This window comes from Hyposmocoma kahamanoa, unplaced genomic scaffold (assembly GCF_003589595.1).
Source record: "Hyposmocoma kahamanoa isolate Upper Pololo Valley unplaced genomic scaffold, ASM358959v1 63, whole genome shotgun sequence".
NCBI lineage: Eukaryota > Metazoa > Arthropoda > Insecta > Lepidoptera > Cosmopterigidae > Hyposmocoma > Hyposmocoma kahamanoa.
Window position 1 is genome coordinate 8597724 of NW_020653851.1, and position 17943 is coordinate 8615666.

At 35.5% G+C, this 17943-nt stretch overlaps 1 protein-coding gene across 1 annotated transcript in view; it reads right to left on the reverse strand.

Moving 5' to 3' along the window:
• Positions 1 to 17943, reverse strand: part of LOC113230095 (C-Maf-inducing protein-like) — a 33846-nt gene that overhangs the window by 8027 nt on the left and 7876 nt on the right. Inside the window, exons 2-5 of the mRNA XM_026463852.1 lie at positions 10506 to 10739; positions 4986 to 5114; positions 435 to 485; positions 237 to 308 (exon numbers count right to left, since the gene is read on the reverse strand). Coding sequence (XP_026319637.1) covers positions 237 to 308; positions 435 to 485; positions 4986 to 5114; positions 10506 to 10739 — 486 coding nt within the window. The remainder of the gene's footprint in view (positions 1 to 236; positions 309 to 434; positions 486 to 4985; positions 5115 to 10505; positions 10740 to 17943) is intronic.

Consider the following 17943-nt stretch of genomic DNA (forward strand, 5'->3'; position numbering starts at 1 on the left):
TTATATATTACTACTGCCTCTGTGGCCGAACGGTTACCATGTCGGACTGCCACGCAGAGGTCCCAGGTTCAATTCCCGGGCCGGGAGAAATATTTGTATGGCCTACATTTATTTCTCTCGTGAGTTTGGGTGTAATTTGTGGTTGTCTATGTGTGTGTCCATGGCACCCGCGACACAGGGTTTCCCTAGTGCGGGGTATGTTAAGTGTGTGCGTTATTATTATTATTACTTCTTACCTTAAGTTCCTTCAAAACAACTTCTTTTCTAATACTCTTCGTAAGGAAATTGCGATATCTTATAATATTTTTCTGGAACAAGGAAAATAATGTTCTTAATATTTCTGCCTACTTATAACAAAAATCCCACTGTTGAGATCTAGGCATGACTAAGTAAACAACTATTTATGTCTAAGGAGGAAGGAAAATGTAACTTACCCTCCATATAATGGAATGGTACCATTGGTCCCTCGTGTAAGCATCGTTGGCCTGCAAAAACACAAAATAAAATGTCTACATGCGATAAATTAATAACGCATGAATTCCAATTTAACTTCAGGAAACATTCGAATGAATGAAATATTATTTACTGCACATTAAACAATTACAATGACAAGATAAAACTGTAATGTTAGTATCACGGCGGCTTTAGGGTAGAAATTTAAGAGGTGGAAAGGGGAATGCAACAAAAGAATATCTTCTAATGGAAGTGTTTCAAATAAATACTTACATTAGCAGCAGTAGAGCTCGTTGTGAAAGAGTTCGTCCAGGGAAGTACTGCCAGCTTACCTATTTTTGCCGCCAAACAGTAATGTTGGCATTATTGCGTTCCGGTTTGGAAGGGTAAGGGTACTGGTCATTGACCTACCAATAAATGGACATCGGGTTCGCGCTAAAAAGTGTCCGCACCCATAGGGCGTTAAAATCGCATACAGATCGTCAATCGCGCAACAGTCTTCGTTTGTTCGACTGACAGCGCGGTTGTCAATCATGCAGTACTATATAACAACAACTTGTAAAAATTACTGCAGTAAAGTGTAAAAACAGGATTTTGTATCATATTGTCATTAAACAAATATATTGTGTTATCATAGTTCTCATTTAAAAGTGTTATTGTGTACAGTTTTATAGTATTTAATTTAATTTATATATAAATGAATCAGGAGTATAAATTACAAAAGCACACAAAATAATCAAATAGTTAACTGCCCTTTTTCTACACATTGCATGCGCAAAAGATGGAAAGAGATCCATTACGTCAATTTCAAGAAGCTTATATAAACTTCTTGGTCATTTTCAATTGTTCGAACCACAAGCGATTGAAATATTTAGAACAAAGAAACTATAGAGTTGTTTGGATTTTAATCTTATTCTTAAAATGATTTTTTTATTAAACGTTAGCAATAACTAACAAAATATTGTTACAAAACAAAATCTAATTTTGCCTTAGTGAAAAGCATCAAAATTACTCGAAAGCGTAATGGTTTTATTATAAATCGGTTTTCGGAATTACGGATATTTGAGTTTACGTTTAGTTGGAATATCTGTACAGTTCTTATAGTACACGCTTATTTTGACATTTGTAGTAATATTAGTATGTATGTATCTGCCCAACTGATTATTATTTCTCTAAGTGAATTTGTTCAAAATTCGGCATAATTATATATATAAAAATTAATTAATGTTTAGGATAAAGGCTACTCCATTGCTCTTGTGTTCAAGTAATTTTCAGTCGAAGCTAAATAAGGTGAATTTTGTTAAGTTTCCAGTAGAAGCTGAATATGGTGTTTTCGGGCCCTTAAATTGTTGCAAGCAAAATTAGGCAGTACTGCAATGATGTTCCAATTTAAATTAAATGTTTTAGTTTTTTATGTTTCGTTACATGTCTCTACGTTAGTATAGGTTAACTTCGGACTTTTTTTTCGTGGTTTTTGTATTAGACCCGACGTCCATTTTTTGGTAGGTCAATGGTGCTGGTGAAATTACAGGCACATGAGACGGGCGCAGTGGCGGTGCTTCTATTCTTCGGTTGCGGTTTAAAGTTCCGAGTGGCATTGCAATTGTTATGCTCGTTCGTCCCGTCACTTTATATCATCAAAAAAAAAAACTGAATAAGTACTAATAATGTATATATATAGATAATAATAATAAAATTTACTTATATAATATACAGGCTAATTTGCAAAATACTTACAACCTCTCAGGACTACGAGTATATTACTAATATCATAAACAACAAATTTTGTTCCACGAGTTTGTACTAAACATAATAAATTTATCAAAAATAAACTTCAAGTTTTTGTATAATAATACTATCTCAGGGTCGTATTCCAGAACTGTACTCAATGCTCAAGTCAGGATTTGTGCAGACTTGAGTATGATTTGAAGCATTGGAAATGCGACCCTAATGGCAAGGACTTGAGTATGATTTTCAGTGCTCACTGCAATACTCAAGTCCTGACTTGAGCATTGAGTAGAGTTCTAGAATACGACCCTGAGACTTTTGAAATCTTTATTTCACAGCAAGGCAAATTGAAACGTGCGTCATCAGCCTCTATAACTCCCAGCCCCGTCTTGCATAGAGTTATTACCGTTTAGAGCGATCTATTTAAATATATTTATTTGTATATGAAAGCAAAATCTGATGTATTATTAAAAGTCGTGGAACAAAACTTGTCGACAAAAAAAGAAGTTGTATATCGAGTATATAACCAGACATAGAGACGAAATGTCATTTAATTTGTTTGAAAACTATTCTGCCATATCATTACCGTGACAACTGCGCTCCGATTGCCTAGCCCGAGTTCTAAACAATTGACGGGTGTCGTCAACTGTTTCACTTCAAATCGACCAGTTAACTTGAGCTTAGCTATAATGGACGAAAATTGCAAAATTACATATTTAATTACCGATGAAATGTGATTCCGTTTGTTTTGTAATTGCATGTTTTGCTGTTTTTCCCACACCACCGAATAGAACAGCACGGCATTATTAGGGATATTATCTTTATTACAATAAATACAGAATATTTTTTGGAATATACGTAGACGTACGTCAGTAGGTCAGTAGTTGGCCTGTCTATATTTCAGTGCAAACGAGAGTTGATATTTATAAGAACTGTATGGCTAATGTGCAACCAGGAATATATGGCCCTAATTTCGTCTCTATTTCTGGTTATATACTCGATGTGTTGGTAATATAGTTCTGCGAGGTTGTTAGATAACCCTTTACACTTTTGTAGGATTTGAAAATAAGTAATAAGTAGAAATAACAATAATAATGCAATAAGGGATTTGAGACATTAGACTATAATTTTCCAAAGTGGGCCTTACCACCCGTCAGAGTCCAAGGGGGGTGTTTTTTTTTTTTTTTATTAAAAAATGGACGTACTCTTGACCACTACCTAGCCCTAGAGCAAAGATGAGGTCTACGTTGGTACGAGCTCGCCCAGAAGATGCCTATTCAATCGCACCTTGAAAATATTCGGGTTGTATGTACTATGTTAGGGGCCTCGTAAGCAATTGATGCTATCCAGGGGGTGCTACCGCATTTGAAAAAAAATTTAATTATCTATATAAACTACACTACAAACATAGTATATAATTTTTCTTCCTTGTGATTTTTTGTATTAGTTTAATAAAAAAATACGTGTTTTCAATAATTTTAGGTGGTGGTTGGCGTTGAAACTTTTTTATCTTGCCTTAGTGGGCGGTGAGCCAAGAAGTTTGGGAACCTATGCATTAGACATGTTTCGGTATAGGGCATTTTTTATATTCCGTAAAGGTATTTTTTTATAATATCCAGTGATAGGACGAACAAGTCGTGCCCCTGATGGCAAGCGACACGCCTGTCCATAGCCGTTGCAGTGCCACTCAGAGTTTTGCAGATCCGAGGGTCACCGCCACTGCGCCCGTCTCCCTGAGGCATTTTAATTGTTTTATGAGACCAAGTGACGGGACCAACAAGTCCCCCACTTGGTGGTAAGTGACACGCCTGTCCATAATAGTTGCAGTACTACTCAGTGCTTTAAATCAGGGTTGTTGCAGATGCAGGTTTTACCTTAACACCAGCGGATGCCGATATTGTGTATTTAAAAAGAAAACGCGAAAAATGTAAATTCTTACTGAGTCTATCTACATGAAAAAGCTTTCTATTTCCTTTGGTATTGCAATAAAATATTATTTCAATGTCGAGTTCTTAGATTTTCGCGATTGTTACACATAGGAAATGAACACATAGTCACGGTTGACTATGTTGACCATGGGACCTGTAAAGGGCCGGAAACGTCGGTTTGTTTGAAAAAACAAATATACGCAATTTAAATCCGGAAAAATAGTTTCATTTCCTATTATTTCAATGATTTTATGACGTTTGTTAACCAAGGAATCAATCTGCCTAGCTTCATCGTTCTGGAATTTTATCAAAGTTACATTATAAAAACAACAGTTGAGCTGCTCTTTCTGCTTACTGTCTGCTTCTGGAAGGTGTTGTAAATTATGGCATAGTGCCTTTTAGGTCATATCACGCTCGAATATCCCCAATGAATATCAGCATCGTTGACTGCGAATGTTGATGCGGATATTTTAATTCATGCAGATTACTGATATTTGCAACAACCGTGCTTTAAATCACAAAGATCTGAGGAGCGCTGCCACTACGCCTGTCGTCACCCTGAGATATAAGTTCACAAGTCCCATGTGCCTATAATTTCACCAGCACTCTTACCCTTCATAACCGGAACGCAGTAATGCTCACATTACTGCTTGGCTTTAGAAATAGGTAAGGTGGCAGTCCTACCCTGGACGAATTCTTTCACAAGGAACTCTACTGCTACTAACATAACAGACATACTTGACGAGTCCCATGTGCCTGTAATTTCGGCATTCAAAATCGTTCTAGAATTCATTTATTCATGTTTAGGAGCGCTCTTGAGTTAAACCCAGTACACATAAATAACACAGACAGAGAACTATAAGTAACAAATAATACCTGTAAAAGAAGTGATCCGTGGGGCATTACAATCCTCAGGCAATATTTTCTTGCGGGGTCCCACCTCGATATGCAATACACCTCCTGCATACAGCTGTACGATAGGGGCTTTTCTAGTAGGCCAGATGGCTGGAACAAGGAAACCGATACTTTAAATAAATAAAAAATAAGTATTATTAAAAAGTTAAAAATATTTAATAGGTATCCATTACATTCACTTTTTACTACCTACTTAACCACGATTAACACTATATAGTTCCTTATGTACTTATAGTTTTTTTTAAAGTTTCTTCAGCCACTAATATTATTGACATCACTAAAAACTAACTACTGAAAATTAAAATTAAAATTAATAGCATAAAGATACTCTACCTCTATAAATAGTTGTACAATGCATATCAACATTCAGAGAGCGTTCTCATTACTACATACTCATAATGAGTGTACGTGGTTTTGCCTGTTTATGATCCTTAAGATGGCTTATTGTTGTTATATACAATACCGTGTTTTGTTTTACAAAGTTTCATTTGTTGTTGTCGGTCGGTGTTTTTCCTATTCAGTTCCAGTAAGTATTACGTACGTTAGTGTACAAGAAATAGCTGTTTACGAAGCCACGTAAGATTTATATAAATTAGTCAATAAAGTTATATTGAATTAGTTTTGACGGACAATGGCACCTATTTTAATCTAGTACAGATTCGATGTGAAATTAGGTCAACGAGAAACGAGGGCGCTCGGGGCGCACTTTGTCGAGAACAGCTTTAGGTTGTGCTGAGTGGAGGCGGCGCGGGCGCGGTCCCGTACACCGTCATCAGGCCGGGTGTGCCCGATGTTGTGACGTAGCGGAGCAATGCCCTACCGACCGCTGGCGAGGCGCCTCTGTGACGTAAGACCATCCCGCTTCTTCCCCACCCATCCGATAGGAATCGTGCGCACTATTCGCCACTTAAGAACCCCACCTCCAAGCGAACTCAAGTGTTTACCTAACCACATATTTTTCGTTATACTTTTCCTGTACATTTGATATGAAGCCACTACACAGAAATTTCCATGAATCTATAAATTATTTGTTCATGTCATTTACTTACGACTTTGTTTTCAGTGGATTGCGCGCTTGCACACTCGTGGCAAACGCATATCGATTCGGAACGCATGGGGCAAAACGAATGTTAGTTTCATATTAATTTACTGATTTTATACAGTATTCCATTGAAGCCATTTGACGTTTGTTAGTTCCAGAAAGAGCTTTTAGCTCAAAGTCCCTAACAATATCTATCTTTGAACGTCACTGCGCCTAGACGGAATAAAGCTCTGTTATTAAATCTGTGTCAAGGTGCTTATACCTATCTAAAAGAACATTGAGGTTCAAATTTGTTTAAATTTCATCCTACATTTTAAGTTTCGTGTCAGGATTGGAGATACCGTACATTTTTAATCCTTCTATATAAGATGCATCCACAAATAGTTTATGGCTACTCAAATAGACTTAAGTTTTACGTAACAAATAAATTACGCAAAGTGCTCGTTTTATAAACATTCTTAAGACGAAAAGTACGGAAATCATCGCCTTACAAATTTGCTAATTTTATTTATACTATTTGCATCAAATTTTCTGTATTTTTTGTTGATAGTAAATAAAGAGATGGTAAAATATAAAATCGGGAGTACTATATGTTTGATCTCTATTTGAGGACACAGATACAATGGCTATTATAATATTAATCGACGTCATAAAATTAAACAACTTTATTAATTAATAATTACAATCAATGGCTTTAGGAATTAAACAGCTAATGAATCTATTTTAACGAATTATTACTTAAAAAAGAATTGATAATATTTTTTGTACATTTATTTTTGTAAAAGATGCGCAGTTTCATTATTTATTTTCGTGCACAATTTTAGTACAACTCCATAAATAGAAATATTGTTAATGAAACTCAGTTCAACTAATTAATATTATATCGCAATGAAGTCCCATTGACGTCAAACTTTTTATTATGCCAATGGATTCGTAGTTTAACATAATGTGGTTTGATGTTTATTATTTCTAATAATTAATAACATTGTTAGTAATTTACTTCTAGTTTAAAACTTCATCAGTAATTAAGCAAAACAGCATTTTAATTTTAATTAAAGTACTTAATAATGGCCTTCTATGCTTTGTATTGACGTCAGAGATATATCGCCAGTCGTTGTTGGAAAACCCGTTATTTTAAATTCACAAAGACTTGAATTAAAGACTTAGTTAAAAAATAAATATATTTTTGCAATATAATCAAATAGAGTTCCGAAATTATTGAACGAAACAAAACGGAGGGGGAGTAGCATTTGCATTTGCTGAACATGGGTATCTCCAAAAAGTCTACATCATTGCGTATGACTGAATTTTCGATTTCTGTACATCGCGTCGGGGATGTCATGCCATCTTATACGCATTGAAATATCGAATAGCATCGTACGTCCGCGTCCATGTTGTGTCTCCAAAGTCGACCTTTGACATTCCGGCGCAGCTGCGTCTAGCCCCGCCACTGCCACCCCGAGCACTTCTCTTTGGTGACATGCGAAATGCCACACTTTATAAATAACGTTCGTCAAGCAATATCCAATTTATGTGGGCGTTGATACTCGAACTCTGATTCGTTTAGTCGAATACAGATCAAAAGGTTAAATGGTAAACAGTATGCCAAGTGTGGAATATGCCAGATTTATGAACTAAGTTGATTTTTTGGTGTGGTTTTTGATATTTACTGTAAAGGTCTTAAAAAGGTATGACGTGTTCAGTGGCTATAATTCAAAGGCTATTTTCGCATTCGTTAGGTAACGCATTATGTTATAAATAACGTTATGTATCAATTGTATAATAACATCGATTATAAACTTGGTAGTGAGTTGAGTGTTTGATATTCTTAGCTATGATATAGTATACTACCGTGTGACGTTACCGATAACGTGTGAACCGACCTAGTAGTAGACCGAACCGAAATAGTAGATGTGATGTACTACACAGGGATATTACAACTGCCAACAAGTTTTTTTTTAATTTTTGATGGAAAGGTCGACTGCCAGTCTCCCTCATTCAGATGACGTCAGAGAAGAACTGTTTTGAACAACAATATCCGTTTATGCAGGTAAATGTAAATATTTGTGTTTTTCTCTCAAACGTTCGCTTCTCGTAGATTATAAAGATATTTACAGTACATATACAAAATGAATGAAATAGGTACAATGCGCCTCTAGCAATTGTTGATGTAACGAGAGATTGTTAATATGTCTCATAGCAATGCTACGTATTTATATTAAGTTACATGTATATTTATTTATAGCCCCAAGAATGATATAAAAGTAGTGACGCACGAACATTCTCTTATCTCTGATTGACCTCGTTATGGTGAGTTCACATAAAGCAATAATAATCATCTGTTTTAAATATGAAACGTCATAACGATAAAAAATAACGAGTTTGGTCAATTTGTAAAATATACTCCCCAATCCACAATTCGAGCCACCTGTATTTTTATTTTAAAGAGCTAGTATGCATAAATATTGTTATCATCGAAGAAAACGTTTTTTCCGAGTTTACAATTTCAAAATTGCATAATAGTTTTTGATCAATCAAACATTTTTTAAGCTTAGGACATTTAATACTGAAAATGCATGGTGTCCGGGAGTGTATAATTTAGTACTTATAATTTCGTGAAATAAGAGTCTTCAACAACTTTGTGTTTCTATGGGCATAGTTGTCTTCTAGTGTTGAAAAGAATCACAGCCAGAAATAGTCATTTTTAAATATTCCCGTATGACGTCGATCTTACAAAGTTTTGAATTGCATTTAGTTTTTTATTAAAGTAATTATTAAAATAATTGTAAAGTGCAAACTATTTCGACAGTTCGTTATAGCGGTTCACGCCAGTAGCGCTACAAATTTCATATATATAAAATATATGTAATGAAGTAACACTCGCATTTGGCTGAAAAATGTGGCGATTCCATTGTCAATTTTTACAAAAACATGACGGATTAAATTTCTTTAGCATTACGCACCCCGATGATGAGTAATACCTGTGTCGGATTGACGTATATATTTTTGTTTGAACAACTGTTACGAAGATTACAGGCTATTTAAATATTCAATTGTTAGTGAAAGTCACAAGATAGAATAGCTTTGCATTTGATATCATAAATTATTTCTTAAATTTGGGGGTAATGTCCATGGCGTACAACTTAATATTAATCTGCGATCTTGATCAATTAAAAACTCAGTCTCATCGACAAAATAATCACTTTTTTTATAAACAAATAACTTTTGTCTTTGACGTCCATCTCACCTGATGGAATGGATGATGAGGTGGACGATGGAGGATGCACACTTAAGTAATGCCTATTCACTATAGCCTGGAAAAGGCTAAAGTTATAGCGTTCAGGGAATAAGTCTGCAGGCAGGGAATTCTACTCCATAGCCGTTCGCCTTGTAAATGTGCAAGCGTAATGCTTCACGCGCATTCTTCAAATATCCATAACATACGAGCGGAACCCCATCCTACGTCTAGTCCTCCGATAATGGAAAGGGGAAAGCGGAATTAAATAGTGCAATTACGGTCAATTACTTTACTGTAACGCGTACTTAAAGTTGTTTTCTAACGATAAAATCCTATTATAAATAAATTACTCTTTAAATACCAGGAAAGAGATCTGCAGAAGAATGTGGTACTGTAAACGTTTTAATTATGACAGCTTATCGTACTCGGATATCATTCTGTATAACAATAGTCAAAACAAAACTGGCAATGACATTTCTAAAACGGCTCTGATAGCCAGGCTTAAAAAATAAAAAAAAGGCTCGTTAATACCTACTTAGACCTGTTTTACATGGGAAAACGTTTTTTCTACATTTACTAGTTGGTTTTTATGTCACCCACAATTATTATTCTAAGACCCGCAGGATATTAGAGAGATGGTCCTGTTCTATTCGTAAAATGAAATTATATAAAAATCTTAAAGAGAGAAAGATAACCTTCTGTGTATTTGGCTAACTTGACACGATCCGTTAATAGAGGAAAATGCTCTTTGGAGTATTTTTCTATCTCTTATCATGAAAATTACTTTCTTTATGGACAATCTGAAGCATTAATAATTTTATAGATTTATAATGCAAAAATCATTCGGCTGGATTCGAACCAACGTCTTCCAGCAAACTAAGCCACGACAAGAACTAGTGGACGTTACGAATTTTTCTACGCTTGTTGCTAATCTTTGTTTTTGGTTTTAACGACTTTTTGACGTAGCACCATCAATGAGAAATCTATTTCTTCACTCAGTCTTTACAGCTTCCAGCTGCTGACTACAGGATGTCGCTTTAATAATTATAATTTTTAAGTATATTGAATGTCACGATGTTTGACCGCCATAATATTCGGATCGAAGGAATTTGTTCTTAGTTTCCATCTTTTTATTAATAATTATAGCAAACTAGTGGAGGAATTTCACAAAAATATTTGATATCATTTTACAGACACTTACGGTTTTGGAAACGATGAAGTCTTCCTGTAGACATAGCACATGTGTCTCCCAGCGACGTAGGAACTTAGCGGCTAGGATTTTGTCCACGACGGTTCTGGTGTGCTGAAAGCAGCACACCCTAAGCGCTCCCTCTGTAGCCAGCTTGTACCTCGGCCCAGGCGGCGGCGCGGGCGCACCTGCGCTGCTCCCGCTCTCCACTCCGGCATTATCTGCGCAGCATTCTGGACTTGAACCCTGTAAAAAAAAAAATTATTAAAATATTTAAAAGACAGCAGAGGACTAACAAAATAAAGTATATAAACAAGAGTAATAAAATATCGAGTTCTTAGGTTTTCACGATTGTTACAGATAGGAAATGACAAAGTACATATTTTTTCGGATGTAAATAGCGTAAATTTGATTTTTTTTTTCAAACAGACCTCAATCATCTCAGTCAGCCGTGACCATGAGATCTGAAAGGATCCGAAGCGTTGAGTTGATCTAAAATATCGAAACTAAGTTCAGAAAATAATTATAAATCACCAAAAAGACGACGGTATGCTAGTCGCCTTATTTTTGCAGGAAAACAAATAAATAAGTAATTAATTAACCATTATAGAGTTTTAATTTAATTTTCCTTTCATTGTTTGCTAAAAGTACTGTGTTTTCTGGTAAAAATATACCTATCGGATATTTACATTTTCCAACGTGGTTTCCAAAAGATTTTCTATGAAGTCACCAATTCGATGTAACTTATTGTGTTCTCTATAGGATGTCATATAGTCAATACAAATTCATAACACAATAAAATTCGTGCAAAAAATACTTAATGTTTTATAACTAATAATTAGCGAGCCTATAAAATGTTTAATTTGCGTACCTATAGCTAATATAACAAAAGCAAATAAATGCCGCAATGCACGAACGAAATATTTTCTTTGACGTCATTCACGACCTTACCTGTACTTGAAGTTTAGCGCTCAGATTTTTTTTAATATAACAATCAAAGTTCACATATGTTACGAGTTCCATTGGAATGTATTTATAAGGGTTAGAAAGGGGAGTCGGGTTCTACGAAACTTTCGTTCGGCTTGTGACGTAGTATTCAAAGATCATCTCCACCTACTTGCTTGCGCATCGAATCGCCGATTATACGGTTAAAACCTGTCTGCTGCAACGTCAGAAGCATATAGTTTCTAAGCAAATTCTATCTGTAGGTATTTATAAGAAACTTAAAAGTTGTCCGAACGTATCGATACAAGATCCGCCGTAAAAATATATTCAAGCAAATTAAATTGTCTTACTTTTTAAACTGCAGAACGCTATGTGAGTGAAGTAAGATAGAATTTTCAACAAACAATTTCGATAGTTTGTATAATTTCATCTTACTTACGTATTGCTCGCGCATCTTATAAATTTATTTGTGTTGTCGACAAGCCGTCTAATTGAATGGTTAAGTAATTGCAGGCTGGGGAAATATATAATATAATACGTATCTTAACCTCAAAACATTTGTAAGTCTCCAAAAATATAACGATATATATATCCAGTAGACTGTTAACTTATCATCGCGGAGCTCCTAGTCGATATGGAGCAATAATAGTGGCGCAGTCAAGAACATTTATCGTACATGAATAGTAAGTACCACAATAACAATGTTGCGTACTTTCAAAAACCTAATGAGGCGGCAGACAGGTCTTGTTTTTTGATATCAGATAATAGCTCTGTATAACGAGTGGTACGATATTGACGCGCGGTAGGGTAACTTGTAGTCAGGCCGGCTGACCCACATGCTGGCTGCTGGATGACGTCATTGCGAAAATTTGGGTCACGAGGGCGCGCTCCGCAAGGTAGAGCGAGCCCGCCGCTGCTGCGCTGGCCGTTGAGATCGACCCGATTACACTATCACATAACAATGCCTGCATATTAGTCACTGTAACAACGCTTATCATCTTCTATGGGGTCAAACATGATATTACAATTTGTCTTGCTTCATTGTCGTCATCAAATAAAAAGTATTATTATTATTATTATTATATTTATTTTAAACTCTCGCCTCTCCCAAGGCCTAAACGATTAATTTTGAATTTATAAAAGGGAGAGGCTTATATTTCCCGGCAATGGCACAGTCGGCCGGGGTCAGGGACCCAGGTCCAAGAATCGGCGAACAATACGTGCCGTATCGAGCAGGACCGCCTTCTGCATTTGTGCTGGAAGCGACACGCCACAAAAATCCAACCGCCTATTATTATTATTATTATTATTGTGCAGAGACCTACATTCCTAAATCTTCCTTATCGTCAGTTCCGTAATTCTTTGACACCCCTCAAATCTATACTTACTTAGCAATCAGGATTCGTCACTAATAGTTAATTCCGTCACGTTAAATTATGTACCTGGTGAATGGCAGAAACACATATTCAAAGTGAGTCATGAAAAAACTTGTGACGGTAGTTACTTGTAATTTCTAAATTACTAATCTGAATGACGCCATCAATTGTTTTCGTGAGCTACTGTTTATAGAATGAAGTAGGATCATTGTTATACCAACGACTAACAGAAATTAAAGTAAGGATATGATAAATGGGTAAGTAGACGGTGTAGCCATCAAATTCCTTTGTTAATTTATTTATTACTATTAATATTTATAATTAATTTTATTGTCCTACAAAAGTATATAAGCAACCTTATTATTATATATTAATATTTATGTATACGTTTTCATAATATGTGTATTTATTTAAAACGCTTTCATTACAAGATATTCTTTGGCTGCACCCCCCTTTCCAACTCTTAAATTTCTATCCTAAGGTTGCCTGGAAGAAATTGCTACGTATCAATAAGACCATCTGTTTACATTAGCTTACCCTGTCATACTTACATTACTGTTCTGTGTTGTCATTGTAATTTTATTTTTGCCTCCGCAAGTCTCAATCCCATTTGAAATAAATATGAGCTGTAACAAACCCAACTACTTCAATTTTGAATGAATAAACTTAACAACTTGACTGTTAAAATATAACTAAATCCCTATGTGCTAAAAACATTAGTATACTTGAAACCTAATAGATTGTGGCATCACCTAGCAAAACTTCGAACAAGTTAAAGTTGATTTGGTGTCGCTTATTGTAATAAATGAAAATCAAATGCTGCAGCAAATCATGCAATCAAACAGGCATGTACATAACACTCCAATCAGTCTCATACTATGCTTACTTAGTGAATAGCAATAAAAAAGTTTTATCGATTTTTTGCGTCGTAAATTCTGTTAAGGAACATTTCCGTTGTTGGCTATTGCTGTACTTTGAAAAATGTGCGTTGAAGCGAGACGAAATCTATTCGAGACATCAGTGAACGCTAGCTAATCTGCTGTTCTGGAGGCCCTTGGATATTTTCCAAAAAGGTTTAGAAAAAACAACTAGAGACATACAATCAAACTAACTTCATTTAAATTCTATTTAACATTCAAAATAGTAACCTTTTAGTGCTCTTCTTCGTTTACGGACATAGAGATAAACCATGCATGACAATTTAGAATGTAATTTGCCTACTGAAATGATCGTAGTTTAAGTCTTAAAATGAATTTTAAATGAAAACGAACTAGATTTGAAATTAACAAGTATTTCTAAATAAACATAGTTATCGGATTATTATTTTAAATATAAAAGATAAGTTCTTTAATTGTAAAGTAAAAATATATAACTATTTTGTTTATTTTATTATACAATATACATTCTATTATATGTATACACTCCTTGTGCATTATACTTGAAACTTAAGTAAATTTTCCTTCATACGTGAAAGAGTTCTTCCAAGGCATTATTGCATCGTGCCTGTTTTTGGCGCCAAGCAGCAATGTGAGCATTATTGCGTTCCGGTTGAGAAGGGTAAGGGTGCTGGTAAAATTACAAGCACATGGGTATTGTCAACTTATGTCTCAGGGTGACGGGCGCTGTGGCAGTGCCAATAACTTTTTTGCAATTTAAAGTTCTGAATGACACTGCAACTGTTATGTTCTGTATGGATAGGCGTGTCGCTTACCATCAGACCAACGTCTTGTTCGTCCCGTCACTAGGTATTATAAGAAAATCTTGGTAATGAACAATATTATACACTTATAGGTGTAAACATGTATGTATAAAATTAGGAAATCTTCTAGTTTATACTAGGTGTACTTATGTACATTAAGCGAAACAAAATCCAGGAATTGTCCGCCTAAATTTTCAATGTTCAACTCGACGTATTTGAAAATGATATTTTCTCCCAAATGTATCTATCGTCCCAGAAAAGTTCAGAACAAGAAACACTTGTTCTAGTACAATAAGATCGAAAAATTGTTTTTGTGTTCGATTTTTATATCTGTTAAACAACAACGCAATGGAATATTTTTACAAAAAAAAATCGACCTCAATAGTCATTCACCTAGTTTGCCACCCCTTGAGGTGGAATATTTTCTTCAAATTTAAATGGGACCACTACTGAGGTACAGGGTCAAGAGTACGTCAAACTAGACCCATACTCGTAAGACTTAAATCCAAATTTATGCCGCTTACGATAAGAACGGTCCAAAGTACAAAATGTCAAGCTTGATGTGCTTTTGACTGTATCCTCTTTCCAATAAAAAAGAATCATCAAAATCGGTTCACAAATGCTGAGTTATCGCGTAACATACATACAAAAAAACATACAGTCGAATTGAGAGCCTCCTTTTTTTGAAATCGGTTAAAAAAACATGAAAGCCACGGTTATCTTCTTGTTATCGTATTGATGGCATACACCATAATGCTTGCTATCGTGGTGAAAGGATTTGCCAATCGACGTAACGTACTTGCCTATTGTTGTCTAGGATGCGCCAGACGTACGCATCTAACAAAATCATGGTAGGTACTAAAACATCGTGATATTCTATAAATATCACGGAGGGTGTGCGATGGAATTACACGATTTAATTCCGCCTTCCCCTTTCCATTATCGGGGGACTAGACGTAGGTTTGGATTCCACCTCTACGTTATGGATATTCCAAATATTCACACGAAGAGTTAAGCGTAACGTTAAGTGGAAGCGTCCACATTCATATGGCGAGCGACTATGGAGTGGAGTTCCCTGCCTGCAGACTTATTCCCTGAACGTTATAACTTGGACCCTTTCAAGGCGAGAGTGAACAGGCATTATTTACGTGTGCATGCTCCATCGTCGAACTCGTCGTCACTTTCCATCAAGTGAGAATGAGGTCAAATGCGCATTTTTATAATAGAAAATAAATTAAAAATAAAGTAAATGTTAGCTGGAAGAAATTCCTTTATGGGATAAGCTCACCTTTGTACACTTGCGTTTCAAATTCTTTGTTAAAATTTATAATTTGTTTAGTTGCACAATAAAGTGTTTACATACATACATAAATAAATATTACAATGAAAGAACACACAAATTACAGCTCACATAAATTAGTTCAGATTTGTTTACTTCTATACTATTATCGTTTGTTATCGACTGTCCTATTAAAATCTAGACTGGGTTTAATCGTCTTAAATTAGACTTGTATCTAAATGTGTACACCGGGCCTTGCCCTGCGCTGCATCTGTAGTAAAATTAGTACACTATTTCATTGTTACTTATGCTCTGAATATTGCTCCGGTGTTAATTTCGTCTCTAGGCTACTTATACTATAGGGAAATCCCAAATTTGAGACCAAGTAATTGACGTGGCTACCTGGTACATTATTATTATAAAATTCACAAAAAAAAGAAAGAATTCGCCTTATTAAGTTTATTGAATATCACGACGTTTTAGTAGGATATTTTTCAATTATTTAATCCACTAGTTTGTTATAACGAATTCATCGCAATCGAATCCTTGGATTTCATGCCCATAAAAAGTCATTAATTGATATATTGATAGGTTTACACTTTTGCACTACCAAACAGTGAAATGTTATTGCAGTTAATACTATTATATTTTTAATTTTATTATTTATTTAAATTTAATTTAATTTTCGTAAATGTATTTCAAATATTATGTTCAAACATTATAAATATTTATAGTTTTTATAACTTTCTAAATGAGCATTTGGTTGAGTAATAAGTGTAACTGGAATACATATAAGAAGAATGCAGAATGTAACCTCTAGTATAAGCATTATTATGTAATTCTGTTGGTATGCCAAATAAATAAATAATTAATAATATAAATATCGAAAACTAAGAAAAAATTCCTTCGATCCAGCTGAATTCGAACCAGCACCTTCAGCATACCCGTACCTGACGCTCTCTCAATTGAGGTAGGAAACGAATCAGCAGACCTTATGAATTTATCTATGTGCTTGTGCAGGTCTTTGTTTTTAACGACTTTTTTTCACTCAGCTTTTGTCTAGCATTCTTCTTCTTCTTCTTCTTCTTTTTTCCGCCGTTCTCAACCTCTAAGGTGTAAGCCTTCTTCAGTTTATGCCATCTTTCCCGGGCTTGAGCAGTTTCTAACCACTTTGTTCTCGCCAGTGCTTTCATATCGTCGTACCAACGCATCTGTGGCCTTCCTTATGGGCTTTTCGCCCCTTGTGGTATCCAGAATGGATATCCATTCTACCACTGCCTTGCACCAAGAGCCTTTTTTGCGGGCGACATGGCCAGCCCACTTCCACTTCAATTTCGCAACCCGTTCAATAACACGCTCACGTTACTTTGCTCTCTGACCTATTTGTTTCTTTTAAGACGTATAGCATATAAAAATAATTACATACACTTATTATCTTTAATTTCTTACTAAAAATAATTTTATAAAGAACGTAGGTACGTTCCTATAGGAAATAAATGACATAACTGCCTCCATGGCCAATAGGTTACCACGCTGGTCTGCCACGCAGAGGTCGCGGGTTCGATTCCCGGGCCAGTAGCAGTAGGGCTCCTTATAAAAGAGTTCGTCCAGGGTGGTACTGCCACCTTACCTATTTCTACCGCCAAGTGGTAATGTCCGCATTACTATGATCCGGTTTTGAAGGGTAAGGGTGCTGGTGAAATTACAGGCACATGGGACTTGTCGACTGTATGTCTCAGGGTGACGTGCGCAGTGGCAGTGCCCCTCAGATCTTTGCGATTTATGTTATGGACATGCAACTGTTATGGACCTAGCTTACCATCAGGCGCACGACTTGTTCGCCCCGTCACTTGATATTATAAAAAAGAGGAATATTAGTACGGCTTACGTTTATTTCTCTTGTGAGTTCGGGTGTAATTAGTGATTGTCTATGTGTGTATCCATAGCAGTACCCTGCATCGCGGCGGCACGCGATACAGGGTTTCCCTAGTACGAGGCTATAATTGTGTGCGTTATTATTATTATTCTAATTCTAACTTACTTTTATTCCATTTTGATAGAATACTTCTGTAGATCCTTGAGCAAACACTCATCGATCCGATGTAAGAAGTACGTACTTGTAATAAAATTTCAGCGTAGCAAATGCAATTT